This window comes from Pan paniscus, chromosome 22 (genome assembly GCF_029289425.2).
Source record: "Pan paniscus chromosome 22, NHGRI_mPanPan1-v2.0_pri, whole genome shotgun sequence".
Taxonomy (NCBI): domain Eukaryota; kingdom Metazoa; phylum Chordata; class Mammalia; order Primates; family Hominidae; genus Pan; species Pan paniscus.
Genome location: NC_073271.2, coordinates 22,168,555 through 22,181,879, shown reverse-complemented (window position 1 = coordinate 22,181,879; position 13,325 = coordinate 22,168,555). Strand labels below are relative to the sequence as shown.

Here is a 13,325-nt window from a genome sequence, read left to right as displayed (position 1 = left end):
ATATTTGTTGATTCATTTATATTTTAAATATGAGAGTGTGACCATTTTTTCTAGTGCTGTCTCCATCAGTCTGCATCCCAAAAGGCAAACAGACCAACTCCTTAATGGCATTTAATCTCTCAAAGAGCATCATGCCAATTTTTAGTCAGCAGATTGCACCATGTGATCTGGCCAAAGTGTGACCCATCTCAGGCTCCTTCATTTGTGCTGACATGTGGTACAAACAACTAAACCAAGGTTTCTCAACCTCAGCACTATTGACATTTTGATTCAAATAATGAATTTTTAGGAGTCTGTCCTATGCATATAGGGTGTTTAGCAGCACCCCTGGCCCCTACCCACTAAATGCCATTAACACAACTCCAGCTGTGATAACTAAAAATGTCTCTAGACATTGCTAAATGTGCCCAGGGGGTCACATTCTGGTTGAGAATCCTGTTCTAGATTAGTAGTTTCCCCACATCTGACTCAGAGATAGAACTCTCCTGGTGTAAACACGTGTACTTTCCACAAATCTGGGGGCATGTTGAAATGTTAGAATGTCAGCATCATCCAATTCTCGACAGATGTTTGAAATTGAATTTGTTAGACTATCGTCCAAGCTCTCAATATTTGCAAGGTAAAGTGGAAGTTGCTGTTGCTGTCCTGACTATGGTATTGAAGGTCTCGTAGTTTTCCTGCTCTAATGTAAGCTACTGTGGCAGCAGAAGAGAAACCAGCAAATCCCTTAGTTTGAAGTCCATGGTTCACCTGTGCACCACCCCTTTCTCCTCTCTGTTTCATCTTAGTTTCCTAGAATCCCAGGATATGCTGGAGGACAACCATCTGTAGAGATGTCCTATAGTCTTGCTACACAGGTTATTTGTACTTTAGGATTATGTTTATGGCCTTAGAGTTTGTGCAGCGGTGTAGGCCTGACCCCATGCAGGATTGAGGGAGGGAAAAAGATTGATTTCTAGTCACATCAGAATGGTCCAGATGACATGAAACAGACGGGTACACTTACAGAGAATATGAAAAGAATTGGAACTTAACAAGTCAGGCCCCAAGTTCCATCCCCAAGTTCCAAGTTTGTTGCCGCAGAAGCTCGTAATTTTCAAATCGTAGATAACTCACCACGCAGCCTTTCAATGGAATATGCCACCTTAACCCCAGGGTCGTTGTAAAGACAGGAGCCATTAGACAGAAGTCTGAATGCCTAGGCCATTTAATCTTTGGCCAAATTTGAACTATTGTTCTTAATCACACTCTTCTTGTTCTTTTCACTGTGCAGTAGCAAATGTTAGTTCCCATTATCACATTCTGCAATACCATTGGAACTAAAACTGCCAAATTAGATTGGGCAACCTGGGATTACACTTTGCTCCCCAACCAACCTAGGGAGGGAGAACAATTTTAAAGCATTAAAAGATGTGATGGTGAATTAAACTACATGTCACGTCCGTGCCAGTATATTCTATCAGATTAACAAGTGTGAAAAGCTAAATCTTTGGTATCTGGAAATGCTTAGATAGGAAGAATGGCTTTTTCTTCAAAGCCATAATAATTAGAGATGACCCTAAAATTGAAAGGAACTGGATTGCTTAGCAACTCAGCATTCTTTAAAAAGAAGGGCCATCTACTTTGAATACAGGTTAAATATCTCTTCTCTAAAATGGGACCAGAAGTGCTTCAGATTTTGAATTTCGGAATATTGATGTATTCGTGATGAAATAACATGAAATTCATTTATGTTTCATGTACACCTTATACAAAAGTCTGAAGATAATTTTATACAATTTTTTTTTTTTTTTGAGATTGAGTCTCGCTCTGTTACCCAGGCTGGAGTGCAGTGGCGTGATCTCGGCTCACTGCAACCTCTGCCTCCTGGGTTCAAGAGATCCCCCTGCCTCAGCCTCCCAAGTAGCTGGAATGAATGACAGGCGCCTGCCACCACACACAGCTAATTTTTGTGTTTTTTAGTAGAGATAGGGTTTCACCATGTTGGCCAGGCTGGTCTTGAACTCCTGACCTGAAGTGATCCACCAGCTTCGGCCTCCCGAAGTACTTCGATTACACGTGTGAGCCACCACGCTTGGCCTATACAGTATTTTTGATAATTTTGTTCATGAAACAAAGTTTGTGTACATTGCACTGTGAGAGAACAAAGGTGTTGCTATCCCAGCCACCATGACGTCGTGTCAGTGCTCAAAAATTATCAGATTTTGGAGCATTTCAGATTCTCAGATTAGAGATGTTCTACCTGTGGTAAAAGACTGTTCATTATGTCTCTCCTCTGTTGTTTAGCTATTTGCCAAAAGCAGGTAAGTGGATCGTTTAATAAAGTGGTCAGCAAATATTTTTCATACAAGGCCAGATTATAGATATTTTAGGCTTTGTAGATCATGCGGTTTGTCATAACTACTTAACTATGCAGTGGTAGCATGAAAGCAACAATAGACAATAAGTAAACAAATATACAAGGCTGTGTTCCGATAATACTACTTTTATAAAAGTAGGCAGCAGCCGGGTGCAGTGGCTCACGCCTGTAATCCCAGCACTTTGGGAGGCCGAGGCGGGCAGATCATCTGAGGTCAGGAGTTCGAGACCAGCCTGGCCAACATGGTGAAACCCCATCTCTACTAAAAATATAAAAATTAGCTGGGCATGGTGGCACGCGCCTGTAATCCCAGCTACTCGGGAGGCTGAGGCAGGAGAATCACTTGAACCCGGGAGGCGGAGGTTGCAGTGAGCTGAGATCACACCATCACACTCCAGCCTGGGGGACAAGAGCGAGACTTCATCTCAAGGGAAAAAAAAGAAAAGGGTAGCCAGCAAGCCGATCCTTGGTTTAATACAGCAGGGTTTTTTATTTTTATTTTTATTTTTTTCCCAATAGCTTTGGGGATACAAGTGGTTTTCAGTTACGGGGATGAAGTGTATAGTGGTGATGTCTGAGAGTTTAGTGTCCCCATTAACTGAGTAGTGTACATTGTACCCAATACGTAGTTTTTTATCCCTCTCCTCCTTCCCACTCTTCCTCATTCTGAGTCTCCAATGTCCATTATGCTACTCTATGCCTTTGCATAATCATAGCTTAGCTCCCAATTTATAAGGGAGTACATATTGTATTTCCATTCCTGGTTACTTCACTTAGAATAATGGCCTCCAGCTCCATCCAAGTTGCTGCAAAAGACTTTTATTTTGTGATTTTTGTGGCCTACTAGTATTCCGTGGTATATATACACCACATTTTCTTTATCCCTCATTGGTTGATGGGCACTTAGGTTGGTTCCGTATCTTTGCAGTTGTGAACTGTGCAGCAGTTATTTTTGAGCCCAGGATGTGCTAGGCCAGGTATTTTGAGGGACACCAGCAAAGGAATCTGAGTACTGGCTTTCAATAACTTGATAATTTTATGAATGAGATGAGACCCAGATATGTCCTAGAGTTAAATAACAATATAAAGTAAAATATACAAGGGTAGGAGAAGATTGCTCTGGAAGGCTGGGGTAAAATGAAATCAGCTTTATCCTTAAGACCTCCATAGAGGTTAACAGTTCCATCTCCTTTTACTGCTACAGTTTATATGAAAGTGGACAATATTGAAGATTTTGACTTTTCGAACTCATCTATTGAGTGTTGAGCAGCTATGATACGTTATTTCTTTATATGCCTCCATTAATGAAGTCAAGAATAGCTTCTGACAAATTGACAAAAAACAATAACCTAAGGTTAACCCATTCTGAATGCCAGTTATTATTGCTATTGCTTCACATATATTTTTTAGATTCAAACTTGAGGTTGCTTTTAAGTTTTAGTGTGTTGTGCTGAATAGAGAATAGATGTTAATAAAAAATAATGCCAGCATTCGTTCCTTCACATTCAGTTCATATATTTGAAAAAATTCCCATGTCAGTATGTGTCCATGGACATAAAAAAGAAATGTAGCTTGACTAGAGTAAACACATCATAGATTATATTTTTATTACCTTATGTCCATGTGATGCATGGATAGTGTTCTCCACCAACTATGATTGCACTGACTATAAAATTGTAATACAAGGGCATATTAGGGGGAGAATGCCTTTGTTTTTTCTTCTTGTTGTTATTTTGTTTTTAAGAGAGTCTGGTATTACACTGGAGGATCACAAACTGTATTTTCTTGTTATAAATGGCTCCTCTATCTTGGACTTAATGGGTAGGATAAATATTTGAATGTAGAATGCGTTAGGAATTTTAACTATTTTGAAATTAGGAAAATGGAGAGACACTTTTTTTTTTAAGAGACACTTTTTTTTTGAGTTATAATAAGCATGGCACTCGGAAAGCTCTGCCGCGTTTCAAGATTAAAGTTTCACATGAACGCTAACAAGTTTATATTTCACTCATATATAAATGATCCTCCTTGTCTCCTTTCCTAAATTATAGCCATCTCAAATGACAACATTGCTGGGTAGGTATCAAATAGCATTTTCAATGATAAGGCAGTGATTTATATAGGTCTTAATTTGTTTTAATCTTCTGTTACCAAGGCTATAGAGATAAATTGCTTTTCTGCTGATGAAAGGAGACTAACCCAATTTTCTTGTTAGAATCTAATATTAATATATCGACTGAATGCCATTCATAAGCCTTGGTTTAGGGAAACATTCAGCCTTCTGGCCTGTTGGAGATGGCCACGGTCATTGCTGTTTGAAGGTGGGTTATTTCTTCTTTTGTGTCCTGAGTCCATTGTGACTGTAAAATTATGTGTCACCCCAGAGCCTGAGGAAACAAATGAATATCGAAATGATAGGGGCAATCTTTCACAGTGTCTTTAATTTTGACCGCACATTCTTATATGAATGTGAAGTACCACATTAGTATGAATATGAAATAGAGTACTCCGCAATGATTACAAAATCAGAACGAAAATGAGGGAAATCAGTGCATGTACAGTTCAACTTAATGGATTATCCTCTAAGGAGTCTTCAGACAGGCTAGGAGAGTGACGTCTGCCTCATCCTGAAGATATTAGCAGGTTTTCCCCTGTTTTAAAGTAACTTCCCTTCAAATGATAACAGTTTTCTCAGAGGAAACACAGGTATGGAAAATGTTTCGTTGGTTTCTTGGCCCCAGTGATGGAGGAGCATTTTGTGATAGGAACGTTGGGTGCAGCATCAGCATTTATGAATAAACTGAAAGCTAACCTGCCATTTTACTTCACCCCAGAAAACAGAGCCCTGGCAGGTATTGAGAATAGATTACAGTGTGAAGTGGCAGTATTGTGACAAGCATGCGTGTATCAGTATTAAAATTGAAATGAGCCCTCACGCACATGTGAAAGCAGTTTCTCCCGTTTTCATATTCAGTTCCCTGAGGTAATAGCATTTTGGTGTGAGAGAAAGAAGGGAATCTGACCCTTCTCATGTGGGAAGGGGGCTGAGGGCTGAGGGCAACAACCTCCTGTGACAGCCACCCTGGTCCAAGCCACCTTCATCTTTGTCTTCTCCTTTTTTTTTTTTTGAGACAGAGTTTCGCTGTTGTCACCCAGGCTGGGATGCAATGGCACAATCTTGGCTCACCACAACCTCCGCCTCCCGGGTTCAAGCAATTCTCCTGCCTCAGCCTCCCGAGTAGCTGGGATTACAGGCGCCTGCCACCACACCCGGCTAATTTTAGTATTTTTAGTAGAGACGGAGTTTCTCCATGTTGGTCAGGCTGGTCTCAAACTCCCGATCTCAGGTGATCTGCCCGCCTCAAACTCCCAAAGTGTTGGGATTACAGGCGTGAGCCACTGCACCCAGCCTGTCTTCTCCTCTTAAAAGATCTTCCTTCTACTTTTGTCCCATAGCAGCCAGAGTGATCCTTCAACAAAACGCCGCATCACATATACTCCCCCTCAAACAGCCCACGCTGGTCCCTCAGAATCCTTACTGTGGCTTCAAGGCTGTACATGATGTCCCCCATTTCTTCCCTGCCTCTCCCACTACTTCCTCTCTTGCTTCTTCAGCTCTGGCCATGCGGGTCTCGTGGAATTTGCCAGCCAGCTTCAACTCTTAGGGCTTCCGTGCTAGTTTTGTCATCTGCCTGCCATGTCCTTCCAGCAGCCAGCTGGGAAGATCTGAATGTCACCTCCTCACTTAAGACTCTGCCTGGTCGTTCACTTACTGCGGTCTACCTTTTCCCCTCTCCCCTCAGCTCTCCCGATCCTTCTGAACTCTGCTCTGTTTTTCTTTTTCCTCTTTTTCTCCATAATACAAATCACATATTAACAATATGACTTACTGGCTTTAAAAAAATTCTTGTGGTAATTGTTTGTTTCCCTAGAATATAATTCCACCAGGATCAGGGCCTTCATGTTTTTCTCATTGGTTTCTCCCATGTGCCTCACATATAATAAGGGCTGCAATGTTGGCGGGCTGGAGGAATAAAAGAATGAACAGGCGCACTAAAGGCAGGATAGTTTGTCCATGTCAGAGCTGCTGTCTCAGCTGCTTTGATACCTCTGACTTCCCAGGGTGGCAAAGAATAAGGATGTGGCTTATGTAGAAGGCGTTAGTCATCCAAAATGCCACTGTATATTTGGAAGCAAATATTCACCTTGAAGCAGTGATGTACTAGGAATTAGAACTGCTTTTCTGTTATATTTTTTCATTTGTTATGAGTGTTTAGATACACATGATCACTATTAAAAGGAAGGGAGGTAATAGCCTATATATCCTACCATGCCCCTCAAGGCTCTGTTAGGAGACTGAAATAAATACAAAGGTCATTTAAAAAGTTAAAAGCTTATGCATGTGATGTTGGTATTGCTGCTAATGACTAGGCATCTAGAGGTCAAAACCTAGAGCTAAGGATATTGAACCCTGTGTTTTGTCTCGTTTTAAGTCTAGTTTTCTGTGGAGGGGGGAACATACCTAGCCAGCTTGCTTGCAGAAGACATGAGTGAGCAGGCTGGAGGAGGGACCCAAGGCCAGAACGTCCTCCATATTCCAGCTCCATGGGCTCTTTCACTTGATCCCTGCTTTATGACCCAACTTCTGTTGAAGGATTTGCCAGATAGTGTTCGGGGCAGGAACAGCTGTTTCATAGAAAACAAGCCAACGGACATCATAACAAAGCATATGGTTGTTTTGCCAAGTTGTGCTGCTCATTAACAAAACAAAGCAACAAAAACCCTTTCCAGTGCCCCAGCATGTGGATGGATTAGCCCTTTACTACTGTAAAAATTAGCTTTACAGCCTTTTTATGGCTTACCCAATCTTAAGAGACTTTATTTGTGTGTGTTTAGGGATGCAGATGGGTATGTTAAATGATAGTGTTTTGCCTCTACGCAATAAAATAGGGTAATTTTTTCTTCCCATGTATTAAACGAGAACACATAGAACATGCCTAGCATGGTGGGCTCTGATGAAAAGAGGCTGTTATCATTTGGCCAACATGGAAATCCTAGCCTTTATTTATTTATTTGAGACGGAGTGCCAACATGGAAATCCTAGCCTTTATTTATTTGTTTGTTTGTTTGAGACGGAGTTTCGCTCTTGTAGCCCAGACTGGGGTGCGCTGGCATGATCTCGGCTCACCGCAACCTCCGCCTCCCAGGTTCAAGCGATTCTCCTGCCTCAGCCTCCCAAGTAGCTGGGATTACAGGCATGCGCCACCACACCCTGCTAATTTTTTTACTTTATTTTATTTTAGTAGAGACGGGGTTTCTCCATGTTGATCAGGCTGGTCTCAAACTTCCGCCCACCTCGGCCTCCCAAAGTGCTGGGATTACAGGTGTGAGCCACCCCATCCGGCCGAAATCCTAGCCTTTATCACAGGTTCCGTGGAATCTCAGAGGCCTGTGAGCAGGATCAACTGCTTTATGGTAGTTTAAAATGCAAAGCCAGAAATAAACCCTCCTAAAGCCAGTTTGTTTCCGCTTTCTAAGCGGTTACAGTGACCTGTGTTTTAAGTACCTTAAATATATCGGTGACCTGCTGAGATACAGCTTCCCGTTTCCTCTGTGTCCTGTGACATATCCTGACATTCCTTGAGCCCCACTCCCTTCCCAAAAGGAAGTCCCTTGATGGGTGAGGACATAGGGCACACGTGTCTCTGGCCTTCTGTGGACGTAATCACAAAATGGTAGTCAGTCCTATGAATTTAATCTCTTTAGGATATAAGGATATTCACGAAATAGAAGTTGAGCTCTCTGGACATAACTCCACCTTAAAATTGCTCTCTTCCTTCCGGGATCCTCACCAGCTGCAGAGCAGTAGTAATGAACTATTAAATTCATTTAACAATATCAGCATATGCTATCCTTCTCTGCTTGACTAGACAGTAATCTGGCTTGCTGGTTGGTATGAATATAGGATAATTTCACTCACACTAATTGAGATGGGGAGTTTGTATGAATGGCTGAAAAATTTGAGTTAAAGATTAAAAGAGACACAGCTTCCTCAACTATGGGAAATAACTGGGACTGTTAACAAAGATTTACTTGAAGAGAAATTGTATTGCTCAGGGTTCTCCAGAGAAACAGGACCAATAGGATGTATATGTATAGGAAGAGATTGATTCTGCAGAATTGACTCACACAACAATTATGGAGGCTAAGTCCCACAATCTGTTGTCTGCAAGTTGGAGACCCAGGAGAGCTGGTGGTATGATTTAGTCCAAATCTAAAGGCCTGAGAACCAGGGAAGACAATGGTGTAAATTTCAGTCCAGGGAGAAGAGAAGACCAATATCCTGGCTCAGGCAGCCAGGAAATAAAAAGGGTGAACTGCTCCATCCTCTGCCCTTTTGTTTTCAGACCCTCAGCAGACTGGGTGATGCCTGCCCATGTTGAGGAGGGTGATTTACTTTACTGAGTGCACCAATTCCGATGCTAATCTCATCCAGAAGCACCCTCCCAAAGACACTCAGAAACAATGTTTAATCTGGGCACCTTGCGGCCCAATCAAGTTGGCACAGAAAATTAATTAACACAGAAATATTTCTGGATTCAATGGATTAAATTGGTAATATAGTATTCATATTCATTTCCACATGCCTAAAAAGAAGGTTTTTATCCTTTTTAGGATCCTCAGTCCTATTAAACATACCTCACATTCATGTTCCATGGTTATTCTCTGATTATGTTGCTAAGTGCATTTCTACTTAGGCCAATCTGATTATAGTGATTCAGATTATAGTGTTTATCTTCTTTCCTTTATACAGTAGACAGTGTTCGCAAACCATAGGAGCTGAAAAAACTTCCTTCTTATATAGTAAGTTTTATGATTCCAGTTTTCCAAAGGGGTGCTTATGTTATGGTTATAACAGTTACAGCCAGATGACTATCTTCATCAGCAAATATAACCCCAAATATTTATACATTTTCATTTGTTTCAAACATAAAATATGGTTTGCCTAAACATGTCATTCTGCCAGATTGGACTATGCAAAAGAATGTTATTGTTTTATTTTCTGCTTTTACTTTAACTTGTTCTCATTTGAGCTCTACCAGTTAAGATGAGAAGATGACTAAATCTAGGGAAGCACATTTTAAATGCTAAATACCACGTTCATTTCAAGTTGGGAACTTGAAATGCAAGTATTTTTAACTTAATCATTAAGTTAAAGTCAGTAAGAATGTGATATTTAGCATTTAATCATTTTAACTTAATGATTAAGTTAAAAATACTTGCATATTGGTTTGCTTGAAGCTATGGAGAAAAACATTTACCTTTTTTCCAAAAAGGTCTTAATATTCAAAATTATTGTTTCAATCTTACAAATTAACAATTTACTTATTTTTGATACTTTCGGCCTTTTTTATGTGGGCTACACCTAACATTTTTTGAAAAATACATACTGCTTCTCCTGTAGGTTGCGCTTTGTGATCCTGTGTGTAATTCATTTTCAGTGGTTCTATTTTATTTATTTTTTGTTAATGTTTGTATTTTCTTTTGTTTCTTTTTCTCAATTTTTAAAATTTTAAAATTTGTCCTTTTCTTTTTTTTCTTTATTATTGCGCTCTTCTACCAAAACATTTTCAGTGGCTTTGAATAAAAGTAGCAGAACTTTCCCGTGGTTAGCATTAGCTCTGAGATTTGAACAGGATGTATTAAGCAGAGGAGGAGGGAAGGCCGCTAACATGTATGAGCTCCGCTGTGTGTCACCCTCTCTGCCGGATGACTTACATGTGGTATGGTATCTCATTTTCCCAGCTCTCTATCATGTCCTGCGGCATGTTATCACCACTTGATAAAAAAATTGGAACATGGAGTGCTTAAGTTTCCTGCCCCAGGTCACAGCTGATCTGAAAAAGAAATGGGATTCAAATCCAAATGTGCTTAATTGCAAATCCCCACATGACTCTTTCCTTCCTTCCTTCCTTCCGTCCCCCGTTGCTGCCAATGTAAGAAGGAACACCACTCCCTCATTTGCTACAGAGAAGACAGGGGCAGCTGTGTAAAGGCACCAGGAATATGCCCTGCCTCCTTCCTTCCACTTGAAAGCAACATCTGGATAGACACTCAACTGCTTTTATTTTTTGAAAAATGATTATTAATCAGGATTGAAGTGGAGGGAAAAAATCAAAACGAATGTTTCTCTTTAAAATGAAAGATACTGTTTAATTATTTAACAGCCTTCCGGTTTTAGTTAATATCTGAAGACTTTGGATTAAGATTCCAGACATTTTCTTGAAGGATGTAGAAAACGTATTTAACTTCAAGTTTAGTTTCAAAATGACTTAGCTATCAATTCTTCTCATTGAAGTCCTCTTTGAGATATTATATCCCAAATGTAATACACAGGTATTAATAATTCAATAGGAATACTTGGAACATTGGTGATATTTGAATAACCTTTTGAATGAAACAATTGATTTGACCTCAGAAGATAGTGAAAACATCTCATTTTGTTTTTTATGTTAAATATGCTTCCTCTTAAGTCAAAATTCTTTTTTCTTTTTGCTTTTAAGCTCATAAATACTCTGAATTCTCACTAATCTTTTGGAAAATTGCTTGTATAGGTATTATAATTCTCTTGGCTCATGAGTTAAGACATTTGTGTTTTATAGTGTACTCTTGAATTTTATGGGTATTTATGTTTTCACATAATATAGCAGTATATGTTGCAATTCAAATATTGCTTAGCAGTATTAGTTGAATTCAAAATACAAATCACTTTCTTTTTGACAACTAGCATAATGAATTCATTGACTATTGTCAAATTTATGAAGGCAGAAAAGTCCTTTTGTGATTCAAAAATGTGTTTATTGATGTTTATATATTTTTTGTAGTGTTTCCCATACTGTCTCATGAAGGTTGTCTTCGTAATTCAGTTATCTAAAATATATCATACAATTTACCTTTTCCCTGGGGTGCCGTTATTCTACAACAGGCTAATTACAGATATCTGTGGTTTCTGCAGGAGTCTTAGTGTATGATATTGATGATATCATCATTTACTTTCAAAATTGCAAAATAATAATTTAGGAAAGCATGGGGATTTGGAAAAACATGTCTATTCAGCACCAACTGTTTTTGCTCTTTGCATGCCTGTTTCGTAAAGAACTCTAATGCTATAATTGCAAAATGGACCATTTTAAAGATTTTTCCTTCATTCTGTACTTGGGAGTGGTGAAACACATCCTTACTGTGCTGCACAGTGTCTCATGGTGTTCTCTTAAACAGCATTAACGTCTCGTATGCGCTGCTTTACTAAATTCTCTGTTCTGAGAAATAACTGAAAATACAGCTTTCTGTTAAACAAGTGGATATTCTGTTGTTGTTGGGTTTTTTTTCTCAAACCTCCTTCTCTTCTACTTTATAGTTCCTACAACAGCAGCCAGTACCCCTGATGCCGTTGACAAGTATCTCGAGACACCTGGGGATGAGAATGAACATGCCCATTTCCAGAAAGCCAAAGAGAGGCTTGAGGCCAAGCACCGAGAGAGAATGTCCCAGGTAAGTCTGGCTCTTCCATCATTCAGCCCTACAATATTGGGAAACCTGAGCTTGCCTCTGCCTCAGTCTCCCCACGGGCCTGCTGGCTTTATCAAGATCTTTACAGATGTAAAGTTCTAATTTTAAATGTTTACTGTGTGGGCACAGTTTGTGGGTTTTTTGCATCCTCCGTGAACATGCTGCCTAGGAAGGATCCAGGTATAGTTGGATTTTGTAAGCACAAATTAAATGATGTCTGTAACATTCTCTCTGGTGAAGAAAGGTACTTGCCATTATTATTCTGTGTATATGTAGTACCTGTAATCAACAAGTTGTAAATTAAAATCCATCAAAATGCTCTTTAGTAAAGATGAGGTTTTGTATTAAATCCCAGACTGTTATAATTGTGAACCTACGATTGTTTACAGTCTGTAAAATCATAGAGACTTAAAACTGAGCTGAACCATAGTGATCATTTCATCTAGTCTCCTAAGTGATACATAATGGAATAGAGGTTCAAGAGAGTGGCTTCCCATTTTAGCACAAAGCAAAATCACTGAGCCAGAGACAACATTTAAAATCCAGGCCTTTCTTGCTCCTAGTACAGTACTCCTTTCATTATGCTTTGCTGAAAACAAAAAACAAAAAAAAACCTGTTTTGGTTTGTTTTTTTTCAGCAGGTCCTTAATTAAGCAAATTAAAAAATAACTTGTGTCTAAAACATGGCTAATCCATATATACTATCAACTACAATTGAAGCTATGTCTGCTACCAGGCACTGGATGTTGTATTGGAGTTTGATAATATGGAGGATTTTAGCCCTTGCTCAGATTCCTCATTCATTCATTCAGTCAACAAATATGGACTTATTATTTTCCAGTCACTTTTCTGATTTGTAGTCTACAAACCTAGGAGTGAATGTGGGGGAAAAAATAATAGGACATATAAGTGAATGAATAAAGATCTCAGGTTAAAGTAAGCCATTCATTTTTAGTGTTAATATTCTGTGGCAAATATCAGAAGATAGGAGAAATTTTTGTCTCACTTAGCACAGATGCTTAATCTCTTGAGAGACATTAAATGCAATTTATGAATTAGACTGCTGCATATTTTCTAAGATCACAGTCAGTCTTTAGTAGACAATTAATCTTTCCTGTAATTTCTGATCTGGGTCCCTGCTGACCCCAGGAAGATTCCTCCCTCCCAGGGCCAAATGAATGGCCCCTGAGCATGTCTTTCCCATGCAAACCAGTCAGTCAAAAGCTCCTAACTCCCAACCACCTTCTTATACTCTGGGCCAGTATTCACCTGCTCTAATCACCCCAGGACCAGGTACCAGACCACTAGGGACAATCTCATGCCCCATCACCATTATTTGAACTAATCAGTCCTAAACCCGCCTACCCTGCTTCGCTCATTCTTTCCATGAAAACCA

The 13,325-nt window shown here is 39.6% G+C and overlaps 1 protein-coding gene across 6 annotated transcripts in view; it reads left to right on the top strand.

Annotated features, from left to right (window-relative positions):
* APP (amyloid beta precursor protein) overlaps window positions 1-13,325 on the top strand; it is a 284,471-nt gene that overhangs the window by 176,726 nt on the left and 94,420 nt on the right. For all 6 annotated transcript variants that reach the window (XM_008969776.6, XM_008969774.6, XM_008969775.6 and 3 more), the window contains one exon: window positions 11,778-11,911. In XM_008969776.6, the coding sequence (XP_008968024.4) occupies window positions 11,778-11,911 (134 nt within the window). The remainder of the gene's footprint in view (window positions 1-11,777; window positions 11,912-13,325) is intronic.